The 13,563-nt window shown below is 38.9% G+C and overlaps 1 protein-coding gene across 7 annotated transcripts in view; it reads right to left on the bottom strand.

Moving 5' to 3' along the window:
* The window catches only part of LOC137503387 (gastrula zinc finger protein XlCGF7.1-like), a 56,613-nt gene that overhangs the window by 13,951 nt on the left and 29,099 nt on the right, over positions 1-13,563 (bottom strand). For 3 of the 7 annotated variants that reach the window (XM_068230995.1, XM_068230993.1, XM_068230991.1), the window contains exons 4-5: positions 10,478-10,606; positions 8,327-8,385 (exon numbers count right to left, since the gene is read on the bottom strand). In XM_068230995.1, the coding sequence (XP_068087096.1) occupies positions 8,327-8,385; positions 10,478-10,606 (188 nt within the window). Of the gene's footprint in view, positions 1-1,193; positions 4,317-8,326; positions 8,386-10,477; positions 10,607-11,729; positions 11,797-13,563 lie in introns of those variants that run through there. The other 4 variants (XM_068230989.1, XM_068230990.1, XM_068230992.1 and 1 more) reach the window with 3 other exon arrangements.

Consider the following 13,563-nt stretch of genomic DNA (forward strand, 5'->3'; position numbering starts at 1 on the left):
AAACATGGAATGAAATTTAATGCCAAAGAGAGCAAGATAGTGATCAGAACTAGAAAGAAGGAGAGACCGATGAAAGGGATATTGCTTGGAGGGGAACAGCTTAGAAAGGTAGAGAGTCTCGAGTACCTGTGAAGTATAATCAAGGACAGTGGAACAAATGATAAGAAAATAATTGAGCATGGAAGACAAGCAGGAGCATTCCTGAAAAGTGTCAGAAGCCTGGTTTGGAGCAAGGATGTCCCTCAGACAACCTAAAGAGTGATATACAGGACGAACTCAGTACCTATTCTGACATATGCAGCAGAAGTGTGGGTAATGAGGCCGAGAACAATGATTAGGAGAGGACTGACAAGAATGGGTAAGATGAGAAATGGAAAGATTAGAGATATAGTAAAAGAAGAGTCAATACAGAACACGATAGAGGCATCTAGACTTAGATGGTATGAACACATGAAGAGAATGACAGAGGAAAGGATACCAAGGAGGATGCATGAAATGGAGAACAGAAAAATGACCGAGAGGAAGACTAAGAGACAGGTGGATAAAAGGAGTGGAAGAGTGTGTATAGAGAAGAGGAGATGGCGATGCTTACGGTCCAAGCAGACCCGGCCAACAGCTGGAAACTGCATATGATGATGATTATGAACTGCAAAACTGACACACTAGCTAATTCAATAGCACACCACTGTGGCCATGGCAAGCAGACGGTCTCGACTACAGCCAAATGAGTGGCATACTGGTGATCCTACACGATGAACTCAGGTGAGGTAAATGCTCCTATGTACTTGTACAATTGCTCAATGAAACATAAGAAAAGCTAAGGCTGGGTACCTCCTATTTTACAAACCCAACCTATGAAGGGCAAAAGAAATTTTACAATTTCAAGACAATACCGAACCTCCCGAATACATCCTCGTTCAATGCTTCTTTGAGTTCAAAAATATTTAAAAATGCATTTGTTAGGATAAATACTTACCAAATTCATATTTAATATCACCACATATTCTGTACCATGGGTAGTGTTGCAATCTGTAGACTGTTACAAGAAAATGATCACGATTGTCACAGGGATGAGAAAATATTATGGAAAAAATATTATGGTGAATTTGATTGATAATGTCCAAAATTCAAAGCATTTATGGCATAGGAATCAAAATACAACTCGAAAATGTGTCAAGATGTATGAGTGCGTTCACGGTTTTATTAAAATTTCATTCCCCATAAAATCTCAACAAACCAAAATGTCTGTTTTACATTATCTTCCATTCCACAAGCAAACTGCAAGCTTATTTGCAAAATTTGCAATGATCAACATGTGCTTTAAGAAATGTAGGTGCAAAGGATCATTACATGTAACCAATCTCATTATTAGACCCGTATTGAACTATGCTATGATATACTAACAATTTGTTGGTTATTTTGATCCACCTTTTCAATACAAATGTATTATGTGCACTTTTTAGAACAAATTGTCATGTTCTAAAGAGTCCTGCATGAGGTGTACTTATGGTACATTTTACTTCCCCCTCCTCATCATACCTCACCCAGCATATACCTGGGAGTGAAGAACCTACCATCAGCTTCCAGTCAGGCCATACTTCTATGGTTTTATCTAAAAGAACTAAAAGGTATTCTGTTTAACTGTCTGCTATAGGCACAAGAAAATATTTCTGGAAAAGACCACCTTATATTGAGAACACATTTCAGAAGTGACCACAGTCATTTCCTGATCAAAAGCAGATTTGATTCCTTTCTTCATGTGAGCAAACCAATTACTTTCTGCTTGTTCATAAAGCAATAGAAATAAGATCTAATCACTGCTATAAGAAACATTTGCTGCTGTTAAACAACGTGAAATACACATATACAGTAGTTATGCAATCCCATCAGAGCAGGGCAAAGATTTGTTTTTGAAAAGATAATCCTGTCTGTGCCAGTCACAGTCACAAAGAACCAGCTGGTGTGAAAGATTATATACATTCCCATTTGTTTTGGAACAACCTCCTGTATTTACAGGCTACCACTAAGAACAAGGTAAAACATATCAATTTTTCTGTACAGTTCGATTAATTGAAGGAAACTCTAAATTATAAAGAAACAGTACAATTAGTGTGGCATTTCAGAGCTGTAGAAGTGTGTCTCAGGATCTTGATGGAGACGAGTCACAATTTCTGGGATGAGCTTCATTGGATGATTTGTAGTAAGGGATAGTGGATTTGTATATTTTAATCTTTTCTATATTAACCTCCTCTGGCTGAGCACTATGGTGCTCGAACCTAACAGTCCGATCTAAGATGAATCCCTGAGAAATTCTGTCTTTAAAGGCTATCATGTCTATACTCTGTGTGAACTGCCAGTTATGGCCAGTCCATGTACCTCCTCAAATACATCAAATTCCTTCTTTCTCAGTTCTTTGGCAATGCAGGATCTGACCTGCAGGTGCCGCAAGTCTCTTAGGAGCTTCCCATGTCTGCAGAATCACAGGACATGACCAAGAGTTCTTTTCTTTCCTTGGCTTTGCTGACAGAGTTTGTGGTCCAGGGATCTGCCTAGCACTGAGCTCACCACAGAAACACTAGCAGTCATCTTGATATCCTCTCTCCACTCGTTACAAGACAGTCCAGTATGATCTTACACCAAAGAATTTGCTGGCATGTACTGTTTGCAAAGTTGTACTCTGAGTTCTTTATACAGTGGTGAACACTAGGAGGTGAATTCATGTTCTCGTAGCTGGTGAAGAATTCTCGTAGCTCTTGATGGATCTCCTTAATATCATACAAGCCATTCTTGGTGGTTATTTTCAGTGTATTTGCGTTTGATAATTTGAGACGTTCTATATATTCCCAGCTCCCCGGGTCAGAATCCTTCAAAACAGCAGTGAGTGGATGTTCAGGCTTAGGCATGATTAGGGTTACCAACTGAAAATTTCCAAATGCAGGACACTGCTTAGCAAAAAGCAGGACATTTAAGAAAAATGCCTCACAATTTCAATCGATAACAAAATTATACATATATTACACACAACTTTTTACAAAAGGAAATACCTTTCTTAATGATCAGTCCTTGCTGCAGTTCATTTCCTTGAAGCTGTATTTTTCAACAGAACCTACTTTTGAAAGAAGATGCAATTTATTTTCTTGAAGTACATATTTATAAAATTCTTCACACAACACATCTTTGAAATTGAACTTTAAAGTAACATTCCTTTCACTGATTCTACCAACAAACGGTTCCTTTCCTTTGTCCATTGAGCATTTATGAACGAAAACACACGTTCAGTGGAGGCATCGCTGTCTGGTATGGCAAAGAAAAACTGGCAAATGTTCAAAAGTTCAGAAAATACCTCAATGTTCTGGCACTTATTTAAATAAAAACAAACCATTGTTGGTCTAGTGTTGTATCTTTATCCAAAGTTGAAGTTTTAGAATAAGCCCTTATGTTGCAGAACTGGTCAAATAATTTTGAATCATCTATTTCTACACCTTTTGACTGTAAGTAGTGAATACATGGTACAATATCATCAAAGCTGAGGGCTTTAATGTTTTGAAGTTTCAACCATTTGAAACACTTGAATTCCTCTATAGGATGCATCCATTTATCCAAGTACTCAGTGCAGGTTTCATAAAAACAAGATACATTCTCCATAAACACTTTGCATTCTTTATCCAAACCATCTTCTGAAAATGTATTTAACATCTGTCTGACTTTAAGGGGAATGAATTGACCTTCAAGTCTGCCTTTCAATGAAGATTGGACAGATTCCAATAGTTCAAGCACTTCTACAACTGAATTATGTTCTCTCTCAAGCGACAAAATTTTACAGTGAAAAATGTGCATGGTTGAGGAAAGAAGCAAAAGGTAGAGCTCTGAAAAGTCGTTTTCAAGGAAGTTTGTAACTGATGAAGGCACTGACTTCCTACCCTGAGAAGGAAAGTAGGATTTCAGAGCTGGGAACAATTGCACGATTCTTTCAACTGCTGGATACAATGTTAACCACCTAGTCTTAGAATGATTTAAAAGCTGCAGATAATTTACATCAACAAATTCACAAAATTCTTTCAGTTCCTGAGTGCGCACTGCATATATATGAAACCACAGACTCAATATCAACAGGAAGAGCATCATCTCCATGTTGCAAACAGTTTGTAGAATGTAAGCAGGACATCCCACACCTACTCTGTTTTCATTCAAGTCTTTTTTGAGAGCAGAGAATACATTCTTCCCTTCCCTGCCTGCAAGGCCTCCAAAATTAATATTGGCATTGTCTCCAGAAAATGCAATGCATCTAGAAGTAATTTTATGCTTTCTGACAGTATCTGAAATATAGAAGGAAATACATTCAGAACTTTCATTTGGACGTGCTTGTAAATCAAGAACTTTTATCTGAATGCCATTATTTTTTTAACCAAAGAATTGGATGACAATTGGAAACAACGTTAGTGCACCATGATTGCTTGCATCTGTTCCTAGGCTAAAAAATGGAACTTTATTGTTAAGAGTTTCAATAATAATCTGTCGAGTGAGGAGCAATAACATTATTTATTATGGCTTCTGTTTTAGTTCTTTTTTTTTTTGCTAGGGGCTTTACGTCGCACCGACACAGATAGGTCTTAAGGCGATGATGGGATAGGAAAGGCCTAGGAGTTGGAAGGAAGCGGCCGTGGCCTTAATTAAGGTACAGCCCCAGCATTTGCCTGGTGTGAAAATGGGAAACCACGGAAAACCATCCTCAGGGCTGCCGATAGTGGGATTCGAACCTACTATCTCCCGGATGCAAGCTCACAGCCGCGCGCCTCTACGCGCACGGCCAACTCGCCCGGTGTTTTAGTTCTTGCACAGGTCAGTTTCTGTGCTACTTCAGAAACTAAGAACATAATCTTATTCAATTTAGCTGTGCAGTCCATTGATTTGTACGACTGGTGATGGAAAACTGTATGAAATTACATTGTTGCTTCTGCGGCTTGAACTTTTTTATCATCTGGTGAATATTTGGGAGTGACAAATGATAACATTGAACATGACACTGACCTAGTTCTCACCGCCTTTTTGTGTTTTTCGCTGTTAACGTGTCTTTCCAAGTCACCAACACCTTTGTACCCGACATTAACACAACTATCACACACTGTACATTTCGCTTCACTTTCACTGCGTCCGTGGGTGAAGCAAGGATACTTATGTTTTAGTTTATCTGAAAAGCAGGACATGTCCGGCATAAGTCAGACGGTTGGTAACCCTAGGCATGATGCTGCAAGCATTAATGCATTGTAGGTAGACTTCCCATGAGGTTTTAAGAAGAGCGAGTTGTTTGTATTTTTTTTATGTGCAGCATGTCATCTGGAGTATCTGGCGGCAACTGCAATATCTTCTTTGTTGCACTACTAATCATTTTATCACTGTGGGATACAAATGTGTGTGATTTTCTTGAACTGCATGTCAGGAAAGTACATATTAGGGTGGGACAGATTGAAGAATTCAGGATGTACTCAAGTAGGTGACTGTCGAATAGTCTTTCTATTACTCTCATAATGACGGAACAGATAGTGGTAGGTCACCAGTTTGACACAACCATAGGATCACTTTTCTTATATAACAAAACTGTATGTGCATTCCATAGATATTCACGAGATTTATCAGTTTGTAGCATTCTGGTTGCTAATTTTATGATAATAGCCTGTACGTCACCATCTTAAAGGGCTCTTACCAAAATGCAATTTGGGCTCCGTGCAGTATCTCCGGCAACGGTAATACCGAAGAAAGCCCTAAGAGTAAAACACAGTACGTCATTGACGCAGCCAAGGAGGGGAAAAACGATGTAGCGAAAGTAAGCCATTTCGAGCCATGGCATTGCCAGAGCAACGGTTTCCAAAAACGTTGCAATAAATGCTGGAGTAAACACTTATCATTATGATGAGTTCGAGATTCCAAGTTCCTAAGTGACTTCTTACAAGAACAAAACACGTCGTTCTTTTGTTACGCTGCACGGACACAGACGGGTCGATGGTGACGACGGGATAGGAAAGGCCTAAGAGTGGGAAGGGAGTAGCTGTGGCTCTAATTAAGGTAACCACAATAAAACATCTTGAGGGTTCCTGAACCCACTATCTCCCAGATGCAAGCTCACAGCTGCACACCCGTAACTGCACGGCCACCTCGCCCAGAGTTTAATAGCGTGTATTTTATAATGTGTTTTTTTACAGGTATGTTATAGTGTAATACCTATATTGAAATTGGGTGTTCAACAGACTGAGAGTAACATTTTACATGAAGTCAGTCTGACATGATTCTTCTTCTTCTTCTTCTTCTTGCCTACGAGCATCGCGCCATACAACCATCTTCAGTATTCTACTCTGTCTGATGCCCATTCCCTTCCTTCATTTCGATCTTTTCCTTGGTATTTTGCAATTTCACTGATCGTCTGATCACAATTCATACGTGGATGTTCCCTTCTTCAATTTCCCACACGTCTAGCCTCAAACACCCACATCCATATGAACCAGGTGAACTGACTTCTTGTAACGTCATCTGTATGAAGCTGTGTATAGACAGAGACAGGAAGTACTTTAAAGATTATTAAGTGAAGTTTAAGATTCTTTGAATAAATTATATTTATGATATCAGTCATGTTTATTAACTCATTGGGCCTGAGCCACGGAACCGTTCCGTGCTTCGTCTCGGTGGACCAAACGCCGGATCACAGAACTGTTCCATGGTCTCATTTTACTATGTAATTCAACTTTTCCTCAAGAGATGGCAGAGTGAGTTGCATTTGTGATTTGTGTAGGGACTCTTTCTTTGCTAATATATATCGATAGTGTGCTTGGTAATATTAGTTTGAAGTGGGTTATCTCTCGACTTTGAGATTCGCTTGTAAACAAGATGGCTGCCAGTATAGAACTGATATTTACCGATATATAACCCCTTTTAGCAAGTAATTATGATTACTAGAAGTTTAGTAGTAATTAGTAGTAATATTAGTAGTACTGTGAACAACACTCCTGGTGAACAAATAGATGTGGAAATCGAAGAGGAAGTGCAAAGATAAGATTGTGTTACAGCTCAGTAGGCGGACCGACTACGGTCCCGTGATGCTAATAAAATAAAATGTTCTACAGTATTCCTTGTTCCGCAGTTTGTGGTATGAAAGCCTTTTGTTTTCATGTATATTTAAATCTTTAATGGTCTTGTAAGTAAGAAATTTCTCATGATATGAAGCTATACTATATTTCCTCAAAATAATCCCAGCGCCAATGCAGTTTCAATCCAACAAATATGCAGGGCTCAATGGGTTAACAAAAAAACCAAAACTCCATAGTGCTACAGCCCCAAAGGGCCATGGCCTACCAAGCAACTGCTGCTCAGCTCGAAGGCCTGCAGTTTATGAAGTGTTGTGTGGTCAGCACAACGAATCCTCTCAGCCACTCTTCTTGGGTTTCTATACTGGGGCTGCCATCTTACCGTCAGATAACTCCTCAATTGTATGATGTAGGCTGAGTGGACCTCGAACCAGCCCTCAGATCCAGGTAAAAATCCCTGATCTGGCAGGGAATGAAACCAGGGGCCTCCAGGTGAAGGACAGGCACGCTACCCCTACACTGTTTGTTAACAGCCATACTCATACTATGTATAGTGATGAAAGCAAGCTGAAAACTTGCCTTGATAAAATCAAAGCCAGGCTCTGTTTGGTAAACTGGAAGCAACTGTTATTTCCTCACTGAGGACCACAAAAATAATTAGTTTATATTTTCCTCATGTCTTCTTTCTGCCATTGCAGATCGCCACAAGACAAAGAATACCAGAGGGAGAAAAAAAATTATTTGTTACAAAGATGCCATAGTGAACATTCGACTATGGTTGTGTCTCCAAATGTATAATTATTCAGAATGATACTGTAAATACCAAAACTCCTAATTGAATTCCCAAATATGGTATATCAGGGAAAACCACCTTCATGAACTGTGGTGCACAGATGTGTGCATCCCAAAGACATAGGGAACCAAGCCAAAGGTGTGAACTTATCACATGTGTATTTCTCCAGCGACTAGACTAGCAAATTACTCACTGAATAGGGTTAGCAGCCTGTTGGAAGTTGCAGGAGTGGCAGTCTGGATGATTGACTGCAATGGTTTCGTATTAATGCTAATAATTAACATGTCTTAGCTAAGTTGATACAACATGCTTAAAAATCACAGGAAACTACAGCTGTAAATAAAAGGTATACATAGCTCTGTGTGTGTGACTGAACGTTTCAAGGTCAGGGCATTGCAAAAGGCATAAATCCATTTTCTATGATACAGTGAATAATAAATTTAGTAAGACGAATACTTACTCATTCTTAAAAGATCCAGTGATTTCATTTAACTCGTCTTCAGCTTCTAGACTGACATCCTGTGGAGAAAGAGTGATACAAACTTAGAAATAACAACAATAAAAGTAGCAGCAATTTTCCTGAGCTGGTCACTGGAAGGAGAATATTTTTCTTCTCTACCAGATAGTCTAAGAGTTATTGGTACAAGCAATTGAAGGGAAAGCTCCTAATTTGTATAAATAATTACTGAATATTGAATTGCTGAATAAAAAAATGATTAGTTTAAAAGGAAGAAAGGATGAACTGTATACCAGTATTAAGTCAACAGAAAGGGCAGGAGTAAACAAAGTTGCTGAAGGAGAGATGATAAGTTCAGGGAGTAAACAAACTGGGTTGGTGGCACTGCACCACAAAAATTTAAGAAGTTCGAATTAATGTTCTGTCCAGGATGGACTCTGTTTTATGTCCCTTATGTAGAGATTGCTGAAATGCTGAATATATTACAGTATCCTTTACCAAGGCAGAACCTCTGCAGCTCAGGCAGTAGTGTGCCGGCCTCTCACAGCTAGCTTCCATGGTTCAAATTTTGGCCACTCCAGGTCAGATTTTTGCTGGACAAAATGGAGGTGGGACAGGTTTTTCTCCAGGTATTGCAGTTTTTCCTGTCATCTTTCTTTCCAGCAACACTCTCCAAGTTAATTTCATATTTGAACCGTTAATCATTCCCCAGAGGAGTGCGAAAGGCTTTGGTAGCCAGCACAATTTTCATCCTCACCACTAGATGGGGGCTTCATTCATTCCATTCCTGACTCAGTAAAATGACTGGAAACAGGCTGAAGATTTTCATCCATTATCAAGGCAATAGTCTTAATGCAAAAGTGAAGACGCTGTATGATAAAACCAAAAGTTGTGTGCAAGTGGGTTGCTGGCTGTCCAAACGGTTTGAAACGAAGAGAGGAGTACAGTGAGTCAGTGCTTAGTCAATCCTCTTATTTATCAGTGTGATGGATGCCATAAGAAAGGCCCTAAAAAGGAAGGAGCAACACGACTTGCAAGCTTTCATCTTTGCAGACGTCGTGGTGAACTACGGTGAAACCAAAAAGGAGGTGGAGGGAAAGCTGCAGAAATGGAGTCAAGAGTTTAAGAAGTATAATTTAAATATCAAAACGGCTAAGGCAGTGGTGATGAAGTTACAGAAGGGAGATGACAAACCACAAATCAGAATAAATGACACCAAACTGGACACTGTGCCAACAATAAGTACTTTGGTAGTACAGTATTGAAAGACAACCTTGCAAAATATGAGGTGGACAGTCAAATTAGCAAGGTGACTCAATTTTACCACCAAGTAAGATAACTGCTGTGAGATAAACAAGTACCACTGAAAGCCAAGATGACATTATATAAATCATATTATACACCCATCCTCACATATAGCTTGGAAACTACCATATTAACAAGACAAGACAACTCAAAACTCCAAGCTGCAGGTCCTACACACCGTGGTACAGATGATCAGGAAGGACAAGTTCAGGAATGAAAAAAGACTGAGAAGAGGTGGGAATAGGAGACTCCTTATTACAGAGGATCCAGAAAGCAAGCCTGAAGTGGTTTGGCTGTGTAAGAGGATGAGTGCAAGCAGGACTGCAAGAAGAGAATATGAAAGAGAAGTAAAAAGACCACTGGGCAGATCCTGAGGAAAATGGACTGATCTAATGAAGAAAGATGTTGAGGAGAGAGGACAAGATTGGGAGAAGATTACAAGAGACCAGTGGTTCATGGATAGACAAAGATGGAGGGAGCTCATATACCACACCCGGGCAAATGGAGATGGTCAACAATGATGATCCAAGGCAATTGATGCACTCCTGTTTGATCTGAGGTCCTCAGCTGCCCCATGGCAGCTAAAATCAATGAAGAATTGTGAAATGTATTTTAGATGTTGGCAACAAACGTAAAACTCATAAAAACAACTATACAATCCAGAGGCAAGGAACATTATAGTATTGATTTAACAGGAAGAGATCATATGCTATGAATTTCAATGCATTTAAGCCATCTGTTTAAAGGCAATGAGTGTGAAACAAAGCTTATATTTGCAGATGTAAATCTGGTGTGCAGGTTAAGGATTCAAATGGGTTAATTAATATGACAATGGAAAGAAAAACTTACCCTACCAAATCCTTCATATAATTCAGAGACTGAAATTTTTCTTTCAGCTTTTGGTGCAATCATGGCTGTAGAGTCTTGTTCTGTTTTAACAGTCTCCATATCATCGGGATCACCCTTTATAAAAATTTCCTAGGAAAGAAAAGAAGGATATGGGAAACAGATAACTAGATCAAGGATTTTTTTTAAAATTTTCAATATTACCAAGAAAGAGTTTCAGCACAGAACATTTTCATGGAAGGAAATAGCTAATACAAAGCTCTCAGGATCATATTAATGGACACTTCAGTTACTCATCTCACTGCCACTGCCAAATCCTTGCCAGAATTTTTTCAAATCTTTCAATTCCATTTCTGAAGGGCTCTTATCTGAAACACAATGTGCCAATGACATGATCTTCTGTGCTACACAAATTCAGCGAACGAGCAGATAATTTTGTCACTTGTATATGGTATTCACATATCTTGTCAAGGCCTTTGACATGTTGGCTTCTGAAATTCATTAACCGAATAAGCCCAAATTTATTCCAAACCTGTTTGACCCCTGTGACTGAACGTTTCTTAGCTTAGTTCTATTGTCACGGATGACTGTCCTAAAGAATCAGAACACTGGAATATTGTTTTTGTGTTTTTATTTATTTCCTAACTTAAAAATAGGTTTAGTATGGTCGAACTGACAAGCATTTCAGGGGTATCCAAAGTTTTTCTTTGTGTGGTAAGTTTTGAAACAGTCTTCTAAATGAAGAGAAACAAGGCACTTCTTGCAGTGGAATATAAAGCTTTTTTTATGCTCCAGTAATCATTTAGATTAGGTTTCATATTCTTTGACATTATTATGATGAGGGCAAAGTAAGCCTCCATTTCATGTACGGTAACATCTTTCTATGTATTACCACAGTCCCTGCCAGTCAGAAATGCATTGTGTGCATATTTATTAGTTTCATTTATGATCTCCATCCAGAAATCATCGCACAAGAATTGACTAAATATGTCTCACTCTGTTCCAGATTCAAGTAGTTGTCGAGAAATCAATGGATTGACTCTGCACTGACTGCTGAAATGGAATTTTTCTGGATTATTCGGCTCATGAATCCAGGTCCTATCAGTGGCACAAACATCACTTTTGTTTATACACTCCTCACTATCCTCAGTGCTTTCACTCGAATTTTCATCAAAATCACGTTCGCTCAATTCATCATCATTTATTTTACAGTTACTTTCTTTTAGATCTTTGTTCACATACTCATAAAATTTACCAGATTCAGTAGAGACTTTATTGCATTTAGGCCTTGGTGTCACCTTGATCACAAACGACATGCGTACCTGAAAAGATATCCACCAGAGATAAAACGTGAAATAATCAATAGTCATCAAAGAACTTCCAAACACTTCAATACACATTACAGATATCAACAATCAGCACTATCTATATTTATGAATAAGAAATTTGCGATTTAAATCACAGATGGGCAGCACCCATCTTTTGTCATTACAGCAATTAGGAGCTGACGACAGGCAGTGCCCGTCTTCTAACTCCAATAGGTTAAGATCCTTCAACTCCTGCATAATGAAATGAATGGCAGTTTGAGTTTCCAGCTCACATACAACAAGGATGTGTGGTAACGCCTAGTTTATCTATTCTCAATATTTCTGGTTCTATTCTTCACTTTCTTCAAAAATACTACCACGAGGTATAGAACTGATAGAGGCAGGATGGGGGGATTGTAGACAGCAAATAAAATCACAAATGTTTTCAGTTTGCATTAGAGTACTGCAATTTGTAGAAGACAATGTTAATCTGGCCATCTCAGACAATGACGACTAAGCTATCTGAAATTCATTTATCCAAGCATACGAGAGTACTGCATTAAGCCTTAATATCAAAGAGATACAGACCATACGTCATCCTGCAACCATTTCCAATGCTACTGATCCAATCTTCACTGTCTATAGTGAGGTTTCATGGAACAAAGGCACTAAACAATCGATGCTACTAAGCTTTCTGTCATCATCCTAGCTACATGAATGCTACTTTATTTAATCAAATGCTTCTTCAGGGTGGGGGCCAACAACCTGTAAATACTTTGGCTGCTGACATGACTGCTTGCCATGGATTTGGTTTATTGTGAACTTGCAACAGCAAGTCTTCTTTATGGGTGTGAACTTTCATCTGCCTACATCACGTGACTGGAGGAATATCAGTACTCTCTAAGGAGAACCTTTCACCCAGTGAACGCGGATGACAAGCTGGGCCCGCGCATTGCCAATGCTCAGACACCTTCCTACAGTCCTCCCACTTTGTAAAAGATGGCTCTTGCATTAAGATTTTCATATACTAGAAGGCTGAGGCGAGGCTGTGTCAAAGTTTCCCCATGTTTGACCTTCACACCATGTGTATAGGGTAACTCAAAATTATTTCAAATTCCTTTCAAGCTAGTAGCCAATATGGCAACTAGCAGTGCATGCATTTCTGAATACAAGGAATTAGTGAAGTTATTTAACAGTGTTTTAGTGATTCCAACGATAGTGTAAGTGAAGATCTTCAGGAATTAGAAGACGATAATTTGTGTGAGGAAGTATTCAGTGTAAATAGTGTAAATGAGTCAGGAAATGAATATATCAGCAGTGACTCAAGCTTCGCACCAGGCCTCCACAACCAAAAGATGTGAATCAGGATGACTGGGTGTGGAAGTGGAGATAATTATCCTGTCATTCACCCCTTCATTGCAAAGAATTCTTATTCCAGAAGTATGTGGCCACAGCTTCATCAAAGCTCTCTGTCTTTCTAGAGTACATGGACCCATTAATTTCTGTAATTGCTACAGACACAAATAATTATGCTCCAAAGCAACTTACAGACGATTATAGGAAAAAGCAAAAAGATGACGAGAAATGGTTTAACACAACGGAGGATGAAATAAAGTCATACTTTGCTTTGTGTATCCTGATATTCCAGGTTCAGAAATCATATATACAGTTGTACTGGAGTAAAGATAAATGTTTTGATACTCCTATCTTTTCAGAAACAATGAGCAGGGAAAGATTTCTCCTCATTTCTTGTTTCCTCCACTTCACTGATGACGTTTCAGG

The sequence above is a fragment of the Anabrus simplex genome, chromosome X (assembly GCF_040414725.1).
Source record: "Anabrus simplex isolate iqAnaSimp1 chromosome X, ASM4041472v1, whole genome shotgun sequence".
NCBI classification, from domain to species: Eukaryota; Metazoa; Arthropoda; class Insecta; order Orthoptera; family Tettigoniidae; genus Anabrus; species Anabrus simplex.